The 17,136-nt window shown below is 42.5% G+C and overlaps 1 protein-coding gene across 2 annotated transcripts in view; it reads right to left on the reverse strand.

The window, feature by feature from the left end:
- The window catches only part of sos2 (son of sevenless homolog 2 (Drosophila)), a 51,210-nt gene that overhangs the window by 23,708 nt on the left and 10,366 nt on the right, over window positions 1–17,136 (reverse strand). For both annotated transcript variants that reach the window (XM_088925248.1, XM_088925249.1), the window contains exons 2-5: window positions 3,389–3,514; window positions 2,197–2,328; window positions 1,836–2,000; window positions 387–593 (exon numbers count right to left, since the gene is read on the reverse strand). In XM_088925248.1, coding sequence (XP_088781374.1) covers window positions 387–593; window positions 1,836–2,000; window positions 2,197–2,328; window positions 3,389–3,514 — 630 coding nt within the window. The remainder of the gene's footprint in view (window positions 1–386; window positions 594–1,835; window positions 2,001–2,196; window positions 2,329–3,388; window positions 3,515–17,136) is intronic.

A 17,136-nucleotide genomic window follows, 5' to 3' on the forward strand; every position in this document is an offset into this window, starting at 1 on the left:
TCAGGAGTCACAGCTGTGAGTCAACAGTGAACACTCAAAGCAGGTGGCTGCTTCAGCAAATATCTAAGAAAGACAATTTCAAGATTTCTAGAGGTTGGCTGAAGGACTGCTTTGTGAAGGTGCAGCATAGTGAGGGCAGGAGCATTTCTAAAGTGTGAATCAGACCGCAGAGATAAGCCAAAGAATATGGCTTCATTCAGACCCACACGACACTCAATTAATTCACTGGACCTTTCAGGAGCAAATTAACTTTCTGCACGGCTCATTCACAGAGTTTAAAAAAAAGAACCACACTGCTGGTTTTCTACTACGTAATCTAGCTATTGATCGAGCAGGGCCGGCGCGCGGACGGAGAGGGGGTAGGAAGAGGTCCAGTGAGTACTCACGTGTGGCGTGAAGAGCTTGGGGTTGGACAGGAAGGCCTGGCGGAACACTTTGACAATGAGGTCGAGCTCCCGCAGGTACTGTCGCTCCTCTGCTATCTCTAGCCGCACCAGGTCGTCGTAGGTCAGCTCTCCTGTGGACAAAGGCTCGTCGCCACACAGAGAAACCAGCCCGATGTCCTCGTCCTGATCGAACATATCCATCAGCACCTGGAAGAGGCATCCACACAAGCGCTCAGTGAAATAGCTCATTGAAGTAATTCTTACATCCCCAGCTACAACATGAACAGGAAGAAGTTTGGAAGCATTAAGGATGATGTTTTTAAAAGTATGATCTACATCATGGCATGATCAATACCACTACCAAAAATAACAACACGTAACTGAAAACATCTGAATCTGAAAATCTGAAAGTTTTTTTATTCTTATTTTGGCTCTCAACTCTGCTGCTTCAAAGTGTCTGTTTCTAAAAGGCATTCAGTAAATGGAGATTTATTTAGTTTACATCCTGCTTAGTCCAATGGTCTCCCCCAAACTACTGCCTCTTTGTTGCAGGTGGGCACAGTGATGCACTTTAGCAAATAACATGTGTTGCTATTATCTAACACAAGTCCGCTGAATAAATTAATAAACAAAGGACCCCAGTAAGGAACACTACTGAGCTGGCACTCCTGATCCCAAAAGTTAATTAGCAACAATGTGAAGAGCGCAGAACACAAGATAAATGGTTAGCACTGAACGGGCTTGTTGCCCATTCAGAACGCTGCAGGAGTGCATTACATGGTGCATTGTGTGGTTTTGAAGATGTTGCTCATATTTTATTGCAACATGTTTTAATTAGAAATGTACAGTACAGGGGCTGGGAGGGGAGAAAATAAGATTAATTATTTTTCTTCATTGCTGTTTTGTGTTAACTGGCCTGTCTTTGTTTTGTTCAAAATTCTTGGCACCTTTCCTATAAACTTCAGTGCTGCCTTCTACCTGGAGAAGCTAGGGACACATTTCATTTAGAAATCACTCAAAACAGTTCTTCAATAATGTAAAGACTAGACTGGATCAACAGGATTTGCACGTAAAGTAAATGGGTCACGGGTTACATTTCATGTTAGTTACCATCCACTGACCTTCAAATCTGTCATCGCCATCACTCCCAGGCTTCAACAGGAAATACCCCCACCCTCTCCACAGGTATGCCAAACACTTGTGCACTGGGTAATGGCATGTCGACGTCTCCAGCTTTTATTTTTATGTACTGATGTTTTCCCCATTAGTATTATTATTTTTGGAATTTTTTTCTATTCACTATATTCACAGTACGTAGTTCACTCACTTACTGAAGTAAGAAATCATCAATAAAATAGCAATAATTCCCCATCATAGAACTAGAAAGGATGTAAAATGCGATGTTCTATGAACACATTTCTGTATTTCCTTTCCATGGCATATCCCTACCTTATCCGCACACATGGACACCCTGATATCCTGCTGGCTGATCTCGTAGTGCCGAATGTTGCCCACGTAGTTCCCTGCCAACTTCAGGATGTCAGCTGATATATACTCCAGCACAGCCACAATGTACAGGGACACATGATAGTCGATCTTGTAACCAAGGACCTCCTGGAAAACATGCCACCCCACACATGAAAAGACAGCTGGCCTATCACAAAGTCTCAAAGGGCACTAAATCATCAACAGTACGTATCGGAGCTTGAAGCGAATCACACCAAACCCCAAACCCCAGACCCAGGCCTGCTTCACAAGGAGGCACTCAGCAGTGGCTGCACCACAGACACACACTGCCCTGGGGACATACCTTCAGCAGGGGGTGGATTTTGTCCACGGGCAGCAGCAAGGGGTTCCTCCTCTTGCGTTTCTCAATGGCCGACTGGGCATCAGCGATGGCCCACTTGTCAATGGGGTGGGGGAAGGTCTTCTGAACACGCTCCTGAAGGGAACACAGCACGCAGATACAAAACCTTCCTTCCATTCCAACTTATAAACCCGGAAGAATGGGTCTGCCGTGACAGGCATTTAAACAGTGCAGCTGAGAAGGCAAAGGTCAGCACAGACCTGGCTCTCCCAAGAGGCTATTAATGGAAGCCAAGACTGGGAAGTCAGTACTTGGCTAACTGACTTAATTACAACAGAGACATTGCCAACAGACTGCTTTCCCAAAAGAAAAAAAACAAGGAAAAAAGTGCAGGTATGAAACTAAATGTGGGGATGTGAGGGGAAAAGCTCCAATTTCAGACATGAGTGTGGCTGCTCAATTGACAATTAAAAAAAATAATAATGCAAAACTGTAACAATCAAGCAAGAAAACCAAGATCATAGCAATTTAAAAACAGTCAAAGATTATTTCACACTATCTCTGCAATTACTGTATAAAAATAAAGGTACTCGATTCATTTAGGTTTTATTAGCCTCTTAAAAGACATGCACAAGCACTGGAAAATTGTGAAATTAACTCTATAAAATAAAGTATGAAGTTTATGTTTATATTTTTGCTGTACACATAATATAATAACATGTTCACCTTTTAAAGCTAATTATTTTAAAAGAACTTTGACATTTAATGGTTGACTCAGTTTGACTACCAGTAACAGAGCTTCCCCATTTAATGCGATACCTGCCAACTAATTAGCTGTGTGTGTAGATTAACAAATTAAAGAGGCCTTGAATTGCTTAATTTATAGTGAAACTGATGGAACCTTTTAGCCTCTGAGTAAAAAAGTGGGTTTCAAAGTAGCAAAGTGTTAAGTTGGATTCAGTATTCACAATGTGGATAGTTAGGTTAAAATAAACAAAAAGCTGGTGCTTTATTTTAATTGTCTGGTGAACAAAATGAAACACCAACTAGTACCAGGCCTGAAAAGCATGAAAATAACAAGGTAACCGGAATTCCGGTGCAGTAATGTCTACAGCGCTGGCAAGCGGCAGGAACTCTGGCCAAGCCAGCTGAGGGCACATCCTCCCTGCTCTTCTGAAGCTGCCAGTCAAGGTACCTCCACATCCTGGACAGTGCGAGGCTGGGCTACACACAGCATGTTCAGCAGCTGCAGAATGAGCTCCTCGATGTATTGAAGTGCGTCCTCTTTGGCCGACAGATTAGGATGAACCTGGAGCTGCACCTAGCAGAGGAGAATGACATACAGTACGTGTCAGGGCACGCCGCCTTCACAGCCTGAAAACGAAACATTTCTCGCTTTGCTGTCAGAGGGTTTCAGGAGCCGCTGAGGGAAACGGAGTCTGATGACACCTGCTAGTAACAGCTAATCTCTTATAAGTCATGGGAACAGATACAAATAAGAGAAGACCAGTCACCTCATCTAGCCTGTTTGATCACTAGTAGCTGATTGAGCTGAGGATCTCATTCAGCCTTTTTTTGTGTGTGTCAGCTTTACAGTACAGAAAGAATAAAGTAAAGGACAGCAAGATCTACACCTGCTCTAAACTGTGAAAATGACCTTTTCAGAGCAAGGTGTTAAATGCATAGTGTTGTGTGTTTCTTCAGCAAGATTCGCAACGAGCTTTGACCCTGAGTGATTTAAGAACAGTCAGGTTTGATTACAAAACAAATGATTTCACAGTTGAAAGAAAAAACACCATCCCCCTACTTCAGCTCTTTGTCATAGCCTTTTTTTAAAGCGTGACGCTTTGCCGAGGGGTTATTTTCATGCGTTTCTATTTTGTCATCGCTGGCGCTCTCATGCGATTCCCTTGCATTACGCACCGCGTAAAAATAGAAGCCTGATTTTTCAGCAGAAAGTGAAAGGAGATGGCTCTAATTAGTCTGTCTCCTTGGCTGGAATGCAGTCTGGCGAGATGCTATTGTGAGGCTGGTCCTGCACGAGCTACAGAAAGGACTGCAGACGACAATGCCCGACAGTTTGTGTGGCTGCAGAGCGAGGCCCGTCACTGCTGCTGCTGAAAACACATCGCCTCCGTGCTGTGGAATGTGTGAAGAGCGTCAAAGGTCAGCTGGACTACGCATGAAAGTCTTTGCTGCCTTGAGGCTTGATGCCTTACTCTCCTGTGGCCACCCGACAGACCTGAGCAACTCCACGTGTCAGGAAACTAGGGGCCTAAGGGTGCAGAACTCGGGTTACGGAGCTCAGCCTTATTTCGGCAGGGCAGTCCAGTCCAGTGTGAGAGCCAGACTCTGCTCTTATAACTCTTAACTCTCTCGAAGAAGAAGAAGACGAAGAAGAGGAAATTAGTGCATTTAAAGAAGGCACCACAGCAGAAATGTTGCATTTCTTTTCTTTACCTTTCAGCATGGAATGAACCCTTACCTGTTCCATACTGCATTACTGCAGATTCATTATTTCTTTGGCATGTTGCTGATCTCTTACTTAGGCGTGAATAATTGAATGTGGAATGTTATTACCCTCTGCAGCTGAAACGTGAAGAAAACGTTTTAAAAGAAAATTGTTGTATTACCACGTAAAGCAAAACTAAAGACTAGTGGCCCATCACCCCTCCCTATATTAGCCAAAGTGGGACTGTCATACTTCGCAGAGATAAGAGTCACATTTCAGGCAACAAGCAGCTTTTCAAACAGCTCTGTGTTCCAGAGAAGAAAAGAACAAAATGCTGCATAGCATAACAGTACAGAAGATATTATAGGGGTTCTTTTTTAGATGTAATACTTTGAGTGTAATTATTTACTCTTGTTTTAAGTCAGTCCTTGCTGCCTGAGCTCTCAACTACACCCACAGCGAAAAGAACTGAAGCAGGACCCAGGACGGCACCAGATAACCCATTAACACCAACGGCTCCACTGTGGAGAGATTCCAACTGCCCAGTGCTGCACCACTGAGTACATTTTAATTCCCTCTGTAAGTTTTAGTTTTTAACTTTATTATGTGCTCATCTGCAATGAATAGGGTGTAAAACCCATGCTGACATTACTGACCGATATGGCAAAGGAACCGACATTATGTGAAGTCAGCCTTTTAACCTACAGTCCATCTCCCAGGAAGCACTGGCCAGGTGACTGCAGGGACACGGAAACAAATTCTTCTCATAAACAACGCCACATCCCTGGACAGTGAACAAGACTGAGTGCCATAATGCGGTGCACTCAAGTGGGAATTTCTTCATCTTAACAGGCTGAAACTGCAGGTTTAAAACCAAGGCAGTCCTTTAAAATGAATAAAAAAATAACAATTCTCAGTTTTTGAGACTTCACCTAAACGATCACATGAGAATGATAGGGGGCTACAGCGAAGATTCTGGCTACTGTTCCTTTGTATTCTTATTACGCACAACTTGAAGAGCTTTAACCACACACATGCACAGAACCCATTGCGAGTCTAGTAAAATAAAGACCTCAGTGCACATCTATGATGTGTCACAAGTACAGTTATACATTGAGGAGGAGATCCATTGTTCAGCTCTAAAGAGAACTCTCTTTGCTCATATGTGCCAAGGACATCTAGTCACGTCAATTCAAAGAACATGCTGTGGCTTTTTAGTTCACTCATGAGTATGCGTACATTCAGCTGCGCACTGGCTCAGTAACTCCGTTCCATGTGATAACGTGTACAGATCCTGGACCAAATGGCAAAAAGCAAGACTGAAAAGAAGGCAGGGAGCAAAGCTGAATGCTGTTCGTTACAAACACAAAGTTATCAAGCAAATAAAAGGGACTGAACAGCGACAGTTTTTCTAAACTCTTATCTAAAAAGGACTGCTTAAACCATCTGACACTAAGAGAAAAAAAGCCGTGCTCCATCTCCTTGCAGTTAATTAAATCCCCAAGACTTTCTCCTGCTCCAGTCATGGTAAAAGCAGCCCGTCAGGGATCAATAAGTACAGTACTGCAAAATCACAGTTCACATATGATCACCAGTCTCCTGGATACTATTAATATTTCTTTTTCCCTTCTAAACATTCTACTCTATTATCTTAATGCAAAATTCTAATCTGCTAGTGGAAGCTTATCAAATTAAAAGGACAGATCCATTCTTAATTTGCTATTAGCTTTCATCAGGATACAGCGTGGAAAGATGGATTGGGTGGGGGTGGGGTAAGGGGGGAGCCAACAGGGGCTGCAGGCTTCAGCTCACCATTAGGAAGGAGAGAGGGAGGATGGAGAGGGGGCCCAACCAGCCGGAGGACAGGGGTCAAAGCAGGGCTGCAACCCCCACCTCCCCCACTGGGTGTCTACAGTTACTGTACATTAAGAAATGAGAGCCATCACAGAGGGGGCTACCCACAGTCCCAGCACTTCCCACAGGAGACGCAACAGCTTGCCATTATCGACGTTTTATACCGACAATGAAGGACCGGGGTTTCGTTCACTGTGAAGTACAGATCACTGAAACACTATATCTCCCCATCTACAAATGCGCTACTAAAATGAAAGCCTGTAAGCATGTATATGATGCTATTACACATATATGAAAAACAAAAAAAATATAATTGGGAAATAAAGTGAGTTAACTGAGTGCAGTTTACACTTAACGCCTGCAAGTGTAGCTGAATGGTAGAATAAACATTTGGCTGAAAGACAAAAGAGCCCATTCACCACACATCTGCATGAAGGATGGACTGACTTCCACCTAAATTGCTTATCTATACTTAAGTTACCTAAGATTTCTGTTAGGAAATGTAGTATGATTGTTCAAGACACACCAAGTGTGTGATCGCTGTCCTGCCAAGTAGATTTAGTCATTTTTTAACCCATGCAGGGGGAAGTAAGTTAGATTCAACAAAGACTGTAACCAAAATACAATTTTGTGCCTCTTTGCAGAGAAAAAGGTCAGATTTGTAAGATCAGAGCTAGCGAAAGGCAAGGTAAAGGGATAATTTTAAAAAACACACTAATGGAGGGTTTATATCTGTTTATATTTTTTTCTCCTGTCAATGAAGAGGATTTTGGTGGCTTTGTTTCTGCCTGTTCGAGGCAATTTGATGAGAAGGTCATTTTGGAAGAAGGTAGTATTAGTAGGTAGAAGTAGGTAATATTGCAGTATTAAGGCCTGAAAGCGATCACGTGGGAGCCTGCACGCCTGGTTGGACAGGGCGGAGCTCAGCGTGGCAAGCCCATTACAGCTCGGTGAATTCCAGGAGTGCTGAGGAGAAACCAATGGCTCAGGTTTCGGGTAATGTGGCCATATGGGGGCCTCCCTCCCCTAGCAAGGCTGTGTTTCACAGCATTGCATCAGTGAGCCATTAGGACCAAGCAGCCAAGGGAATTCATACTAAGAGGCACTCATAACCTAGACACATTCTTGCTGAAATCATTAAAGGCAAACAGAAAAGGCCAAGACACCAAGCTCTTTTCAAATGCATGGCATGTACAGTATTTCTTCTGCTTTACTTCTTCAGGGAGTTCACCGTTGTCCTAATTGGTCTCTTAAAAACAAACCAGACCAGCGCAGTTTGGGGCTCTGTCTCGCAGTCTAACTCAATTCCACTGCAGGACCAGAAGGAACCCCAGCCATGAGAGTCAACCCGAGGATAAAAGAGTTCATTACCAGGCAAACCTTCTCTTTTCCTCTCCACCAAGGGAACACGCGGGTCAGGTGTGGAGGAAGTGGGAAAGAGGAAAGTCGCCTGTGTAGTGCTTGATACATCCTGTACCGTTAACCAAAAGAACACACCAAGAAAAGGCTGCTATGAAACAGTGAAACTCCCAGAATGAAAAGGCCATGAGGGGAAAAGCCTGCAAGCATATGTCTGCCCTGCCTTCATTTTGCCCAATAATTCACTAAACCCTTCTATTACCCGAGCCAAATACAGAACAGAGAGGTGCCTTGGTATACCTCAAATGTAAGAACATTACCGTATAACCCTAATGGGACACTAATAATAATCAACCTTGCCTTGTTACTATTGCTAGTAATGTTAATTCGACAGCTGTTTTTGACACCATGCATCGGTAAATCCCATGTTGACTGGCTACATACAGTACTGTAAGGTGTAAGGTTTGCTGGTTTGCTTGGATGTAGACTAGGTAGGCCATTGCAAAGTCAAAGGGTGGGGGTGTTACCCCAGTGTCTTTTATCAATCAAGGCCTCCTAACAATCCCCATCTATGAATTTGCTTCATCACTCTGTCCCTTCTTCCCCCTCCCCACTGATAGCTGGTGGGTGCTGGGCGTACTCACATCATCCAGGAGGCCACACCTTGGTGGGGGCAGCTCAATGAGGTATTTCTTCCATAAGGCATAACTGGAGGGCTAGTAAATGAAGCCCTTATGGGGGTTTTACAGCAAACAAAAAAAAAAAAGTCATGAAACTGGTCACGTTCGTCAAAGAAAGATCCATTTGAAATGACTACCGTTTTCCCAAAAGAAGTGGACAACCCACAGACAGTCAGCGTATCTGCTAGATGTCCATTATGTACATGAATGCCAGCCTTCTTGGGGAAGGTGCTGTGGCAAACAATACTGTGATTTATTTGTGAGAGACACTGGCTCCACCTGCTGAACCAGTGCCCAGTGGCCACCATCTTTTTGATTTCAGTCACTTGTCACCTCTGTGCAAGCCCGAGTCCTCGTCACAAAACTGCTGTTCTCGTCAAATGACTTTCACATTCATTCCGATGGGCAATGCACAGGGCATCCAATGCAGATTTTGTCTAGTTCACAGAAGGCGATGTTATGTGTTACTTGTTCATAATGCCCTCACTTTCCAATCCTCGATTAAGGCAAACAAATGACCCGTGAATATAAAATGCTTTAAATGGCTCGCAAATTTCATAATTAAAGCTTTTAGGAAATACAGTGATTCCTAATCATGTTAAGTAGCTTGTAAAGGAAAAACAGGGAAATGTAATAATTTTACATTTAACACAAGTACCTCCAGTTTATCAATTGGTCTTGTTACCCACAGAACACATTAAGATGAAATCCAATCTATTGGCTATTTCAACACTTAGTGAAGTCAGCTGTAATAGCACACTGTAAGAATGTACAGTTATTATTAACAGCAGTAAATCAAAGTGCCTCAGTGTTGCTATGGCACACAATATGCCAAGCGCTACAGATCAAAAATAGAATGCAGTCCAGACATCTCCACACAGCCGTTCGGCACTTAGTGCTGTGAAATGTCGTGATGGATATTTAAATGTGCACGCATTCCATGAAACTCAGGTAGAGCAGTTGCTGTACAAACGTCCACCACAAGCTGGGCTAATAGATTTAATTTCAACGGAAATCATAATGCTGACCACTAGCAAGCTAGCAAGGCTGCTGAGATTTATGTGCACTTACAAGTTGAAACACATGACAAAAAAACATGCAGTCAAGACCGCTTGTTTATATATGCGACTACAGAAGGCTCCTACTTTGTACTTCTATCTTATTACTTCTTCTTCATTCGAGAATAATATCAGTGCCTCCCCGAGTGGCTCCTGTGGGAAAAGTGCTTGCCTGACCTCAGGATGAGCTCTATGAGTCAGATGCCGAGGGCTCAAACCCAGGTCCTTGACCTACACTGCAACCCCTGGGCCCGTGCAGGCATGTGGTGGCGTTGCTGACAGACGCGCCTCTCCTCCAATCAGTGCTGAACCTCTGTTACAGGGGTGTGGTGCCAGTGATGTGAGTCCAAGGTGGGCGGGCTGAAGGAGCCTCTCTGTACTTCCTCATTCTCCTGTGTGCGCTCATGATGTTCACATCTGGGAGATGTGAATCACACACAATAGGCAATTCTGATCTTTCAGCACGTACAGTATAATGTCTGCTTGTAGTGTGCCCAGGAATTCCTGCCCAAGCATATGACTTCTGTTAGTAAGAGGGAGGGGGCCCTAACACACTGGAGACAGCAGAAGCACACTGTTTAAGTAATCATTTTTTCACACATTACTTGTGTTAACACCTACTCCGGGTTATTAGTCGTACAGAAGCAGATTGTAATTATGGCATCTTGACAAAGTAAAAGGTAGGTTTAGTATATAATGAGCTTTTAACTCGTTCTATGCTGTGACAGTTTTCTCTAACTGCTACTCTCCTAGCCTGGAAGGAGATCTGAATACAGGAATGTGTGATAAACAACAGTACATAGAAGACAGGACAAAACAGGAACACTGGCATTTTATTGTGAGGGACAAGAGAGGCCATGGTCATTTCAGGACAGAGTTCCACTTTACCACAATTAGGACCTAGAAACCTTCAGATAGTAGTGAAGTTAAATGATGTAAAGCACTGTACCTAGTAATAGGACATTAATACAAGATTGTAAGGTTTTACATTGAATATTACATGCTCAAATGGAGATATATAATTGTTCAAAGACATGACAATACATAGCACAAATGCATTCCAAAAAACTAAATTAAATTTGGAAAATATGAATCCACTTGTCTTGGTCATGTTTACCATCTTTGGAAAACCAGATCCTTTGTTATGGAAGAACGCACATTTAAACTGCTTCCTTCCAAAATTTGTCCATTGAATTTAACTAGACATACTGTAACTGCCAGGTTTATTAAAAAAGCACTTCTTTGTGGTTAAGCTTCCAGGCAGCTAGATTACACTGTGATAACTGATTGTCTGGATTTAACAGGTGTGGCAGGTTGGGAGAAATAGCTTCTTTTCATTTGTGACTCTTCCTTCTGAAGGTATTTGTAATAGTTTCCTAATTATGCTGAGGTGATTTTCACCCTGTGTCAAGCTGCTAGTAGCCAGGAATGTAAAGGCCATTTACATTAACAAAATTAACAGTAAACAACTTCACAGTCTTCATTTAACCACACTAAAGAAAAACCTTGTAAAGTATTAAATTATCTTTACAATTCCCCTGTATCTGGAATTCTGTATCCTATAAACCAGTTCAGGAGCTCAGAAACCCAAAAATATAAAGGGACCACACACTTTCTAATTTACTTTTTACTATTTATCTGGTAAAGAAATTAAAAACCATATGGTTACTTATTTTAGTTCAAAGAAAGGACCCAGCACCTTCCTTCCTGCTCAAGTCTGGGCCTGGTCAGTACTAGGATGGGAGACATCCATCAAGGCCAGAGTACTTCTGTAAATCCTGGTGTTGGTAGACCAGTAGGTGGTGCTCTTCCCTCTGGAGCACAATTCCATCAAAAAACAAATTCCCGGCAGGGTGCTGTGGAAGGTGTCAACTTTTATATGAACCATTAAACTGAGATCCTGACTACTTTGTTATTAAAGTTCCTATAGCACTTTTCAAAACAGTGTTAATGTTGGTTATCCTGCCACAGGCTTGTAAACTTCCAATAGTTGCCCCTTCATTCAATTGAAGAAGCAATCTCACACTACTCTGCCTGATCAGCTGTGTAGTGGGACTGCTGGTGCAAAATGGCGTCCCCAGATTTTGTCCACATAAGCCTATATGTTAAGTGCTTTTCATATTTACCAGCTTTTCAAAAAAGGCTATATAAACACAAGGAATTATTATAATTATGACGTAGCGCTTCTTCCCTTCCAGCTGCGGCTGGAGCTATGGCTGCAGGGGGAAGCTCGAGCTCTAAGTGTATTAAGAAGAGAGGAAATGCTTCAAACACACTTTCCATTGCTCCACTTCTGCAATGTGAAAGAAGCGCATGACGCCAAGAAAAAATGTGACGAGAGGAAGTTCAAACGCAACCCGAGAGCGTACAGGACGGGTCGCCCCCGAAAGGCGTGAGTAATTACACACCTGTCGGCATAATGAGCCTCACTAGCACATAACCTCTGGGGAGGCAGGAGCTGACAGGCTCTTCCCACCGGTTCAGCGCACCCAGGCTGGTCTGCCGGCGGAGCTCGTTTCCTTACGGGGGCGAGGCAAACTAAAGCAGACACACGCCGACATGAACCACGCGTACAGAAACAGCTCGTGACTAACGAGTTCAACTAAAAATCTGTCCCTTGCAGAAGCACAATGCTGACAAACATCTCTTTTTTTTTTATTAAAGACTTCAGAAGTGATTAAGATACACTCTGTGCCAAAGGACAGGATTTTTAGAGAGACTGCACACTACAGGGTGCTTTGGGGCCAACAAATGTTAAAGACGTGACTTTAAACAAGGAGTGATCAACTTCCTTGATAACACTGCAGCTTTTACTTTTATGGTCACAGAAGTGACACGATGTGTGAGGACATCTGGGAAAATTAACTTTTTGTAACTTATCTTGACATTGACCTACTTCAGGCAACAATGAAACAGGGAACGTTCAGATCACTGCATGGCTTGTGCTACACTGTGTTCCTGACAGGGCTGGTGCTTTTACCCCAGATCATTGCATTTTCAAAGCAATTAATCCAAACAGATCCCGCCCAAGACCTCCTAAAAAAAAATTCAAAAAACAACATTCAAGTGTTGTGACATGAGTAAGGAACTTCAACACACTGGGGGAACAAAACTCTCCCCTTTTAAAGGAAATCAGGCATAGCTGACTAATGAATGCAACCACCCGAAGACCAACACTAAAAAACCAGAAAGGACTCGTATATAGGAACCTACAATATGCAGAACATTTAGTTGTACTAGGATGAATACTTACTATAGTTTCATGTAGTAGGTCAGAATTGAGAGGCAGCCATTCAGCCCATTCACAATCTACATGTTGACCAAATAAGTATAAATATATTAATTTACCATGGTAAACTTTCATTAAGGTAGCACCACACAATACCACAATACAATGTTTAGTAGAGCTCAGCACAAAGTCAGAATCATCCATCTGTGTCTGTAATCCACTATACAAGAACAGGGGTGAAGACTGAAGTAGGATTATCCAGTCTGAAGGTTTGGCGAACTCTTGAGATAGTTAAAACAGTCAGGGCTCTTGGAATCCTAGGAACAGCAGTATATATTTCACTCAGCTACTGGGGACTTCATCTAGGTTCACTGAAATGCTCTCATGCAGATTAAAGAATGCTATCTGAGGGGCTAAATTTGAGGCAGCAATTACAAATTAGCAAGCCACCTGACGTTCAAGGCCTGAGTTTCAAGCGTTACAAAAATACTTATGCCCTAATATGTAGCTCACATATGGCAAATGGCAGAAAACAACTATAAAGAATCCAGTATCAAAATTACAGTACGTGCATTGTGGCAGGTTTGCTATTGATTTTAAGCATCAGAAAAAGGAAAACTTAAAAGCATCAGAAAAAGGCAAACTAAAGCATTATGCCTGTATCTATGGAGTTCCCCAGAGACAGAAGCTGGCTAAGTATTTTCTTATGATCTACAACTGAGACATACACGACGATGTCCTCCTAGGCCAGAGGCTGTGATTACTGTTATTACGGTTCCAACGCCTTTTTTTAAACATAGCCTGATTATCTCTGAGCGTGCATTAAACACAATCTTGGTACACTTTTGTTTCAAATAAACATTCCCTAAAAATGATTTTGCTGCGCAGAATAAGCATTACCCAATACCATCCTGTTGACATGCAACTGCAGCGGTTATGCAATAGGCTTGACTAATGTACAGTAGCCTCATATGTTTTACATGTCATTACAGTACTACATTTTCAAAGTTATTTGGTAAAGACTGTCTGGGGTCCTGGGTTCAATTCCGGACCTGGGGTGCTATCTGTGTGGAGTTTGTATGTTCTCCCTGCGTTACTGTGGGGTTTCTCCGGGTGCTCTGGTTTCCTCCCACAGCCCAAAAACATACTGGTCACTGAATTGGCTCTAGGGAAAATTTGGTGTTTGTGTGTGTGTGGAATGGACTGGCCCCCTCCCAGGAAGTACCCGGCCTTGTGCCTGCTACCAGACAGGATAGGGTCTGGCTCCCCTGGACTGGAAGAAGCAGTCAAATTAGGAATTAGGAATTGTAACATTACATAGAGTTACAGTATGTCCACTGCCCTACATTGGGTTCAGATTAATTTAACACTTCTGAAAGCTTTCTGATTGTATTTGGCCTGCAAATCACACTTTCATTCAGCCTTTGAAGGTGACAGCTCTGAAGTAGCTGAAACAACATGGACCTGTGAGAATGAATGAGCTGAATGGATGGCAGTTGGCAGAGGTGTGATTAGCAAGCCTCACCATGACAAACGGGGATCAACGCAATCTTAAAACTCTGTGAAAAGTGTTTGCCAATGCATTTGAACCCACTTCCTTAATCACAGACATATGCACATTTCAGATTGCAGAGTCCAGAGTGCAAATCACACACAAGTGTTTGAGTGAAGTTGAACTAAATAGAAGAAAGGAAAAGTGTTTGCATTCTGACTTATCGTAACACCCTCTCACACATTTTCTCTCTGCATCACTTCAGAAAGGGACACTGTTTACCAAAACAAATGATGCAGTGTGATGAACTGCTGGAATGCAGGATGCAACTTTTTGAAAAACACTGACATAGGGTAGTACACCAGTGTAATCTGGACTCATCAACCCATGGTCATTTGAACCCAAAGGCAGCCCTTGTAATTTTGTTCTCTGCCCAGGGAATATACAGCAATGCTCCAGGTCCTGTGCTCTTCTGGAACTGAGCAGGAAAATTCTACACCTTCCATTTCATGGAACCTAATGACTTTATAGATTCAAGTCCCACCTGAAACATTTACAGCCTGCAGCTGGACAAAGTTTTAAGAGCTACTGTCTTATTATTCCTGGGCTATATTAGTAAAATAAAGACCTTAAGAAATGTTTAGTTATTTCATAGATCCCCTTATTTCTAGACTGAACAGCTGTATTATGGTCACAATCGTACACAAAGGTTGAAATTAAGTTTCTTAATTTCTTACCAGCTGGGGCCATATCCACACCGAAATGGGTACAAATACACTGAAGCATTGTGCTGAGAGAGAGCACTTGCAAGTCTGAACATGCAAAAGAATAACAAAAGCACAGAACATCAAACAGTAGACCAGCAAAACAACACTTTGAATGAGAGTGGCTCAAATGTGCCACTAGAGACTAGAGTGAATCACCATAGCTTTGTTCAAACGGCCTTCTTAAAAGTTGATATAAAGATTTCAAAAAGCATCAAATGCACCACTACATAATTCCATAACAACTCAACCATCTCATTTGGCTAGAAAAAAAAACTAGAAAAGGGTTTATGAATTGACCAAGTTCAGCAATGCTAGTTATTTTTATTTTTTTAAAAAACCCTTGAGATGTGGTCTGACAAAGGTCAGCCTAAAGTTGAACATAAATAAAGCTTTCAAAACAAAATAAACCGGGAGCACCTACAGTAACTCACTTTTGGCAAGGGTGAGTTTTTGACAGTACCTTGACCTGGTCAGATCTCTGACACTAAGCAAGGCTGGACCTTCCCAGTACTGGGATGGGAGACCCCAGAGGAAATCTAGATTGCACTTGTAAGCAGAGGCCCACCCTGATTGATCCTAGGCCTAGCCAAAAAAAAAAATCAGTCTAAAGTAATTTGAGTAATTTAAGATTTTTTCTTAGAGCTATCTAGCGCTAGGTTATTGGTTGATTAGCCAACATGGCAAAACAAATGCATATATCTACAGTTTTTTAAAAAGCCGCCTGTAGATGACCAGACCAGTCCCGAAACGAATAATACACATGAGATGCTACAGACATACTGGGTTTTAAGGAGTACAGCCTGGCTTCCCGAATACAAGTGTTTCTGGAACGGAAGGGGCAGTGCACGCGTTTGCTTGTAGCAGCTTGATACATGCTCGACCTGTAGGAGTTAAGCACGAAGAGGTTCTAAAATTTCTCCTGTAAACAAATTACAAGTTTAGGAATGCATGAAAAACATTAAGAAAATATTGACGGATATATTCGAGTGTGCATTTTACAGATAACTATTCAGATCGCCTCTAAATGCCCTGCAGTATTTTTAAGTGAACGACGTTTACAGAGCTACAATACATCCAAAGAATGTATTTGACGCTTTTATTAGCAGACCGTTCTTGCAATTAAAGGTACGATGAATTGGTTAGCACTGTAATGCGACTATAATAATTCAGTGCTAAGTCTTGTGGGAAGTCACGAATTTCCAAATTAGGTGTCTTTTGGCATCGAAAACAGAATACTAATTTCGTGGGTTTCATACAAGTTTAAAAGCATCATGAAGGATCAAACAAGATACTCAGAACTTAATATTTAAATACCCCCACAGTTGTTATTCTCATGGCGCCTCACTCGATATTACCCTTGGGACGATGCGTTTACTCCAACCTCTGAAACCCAGACGTGCGTGCACGTTCTTCTGGTATGTCAGGCTCAAGTCCGCTGAATATTTAAAGGCAAGGTAAAAGCTCCGTGAAGTTGGCCCCCCTACAGACAGCACAAACGATTAAACCCACCTCATTCGTTAGTGCTACGTTTTGTGCCGGTTTGTGCCGTTGAAAGTAGCGTTTGTGCTGCTTTCGTTTCCGAGATATAGCGCCTTGTTTTTTTCGGGGTCGTGACGTCACTCAGCCCCCTACAATGTCGTAGGGAAACCAAACCGGTCGTTAGCGCTACGTTTGCTACTTTCATTACCGAGATACAGCGCCTTGTTTTCCGGTGATCACGTGACCATGCACGGTGACTTTGACCTCCAGTGACCCCATCTACCGAGTTCAAGTGCTCTGCTACAGTATAGCTCGTACCCTTAACATTTTAAAGACAATCAGTATCCATAAACATCTAATACTAAGACATGACGCATGCCAACAAGTTAACCATCTATGACAAACCTGTGGTTGTAATGTAAAATCACTGTGATTGTAAGATCCATGGTTTTTATTTTCTAAGGCACGTTTTCCTTTTCTTTCCCTACCGTGTCACTGTTTCCAAACGTGGAACTGTGGGATGCAATCGCGATAAGAGCTCCGAAGCATTTCAGTGTGTGTACTATAGCAACA

This window comes from Atractosteus spatula, chromosome 9 (genome assembly GCF_055471065.1).
Source record: "Atractosteus spatula isolate fAtrSpa1 chromosome 9, fAtrSpa1.hap1, whole genome shotgun sequence".
Lineage (NCBI taxonomy): Eukaryota > Metazoa > Chordata > Actinopteri > Semionotiformes > Lepisosteidae > Atractosteus > Atractosteus spatula.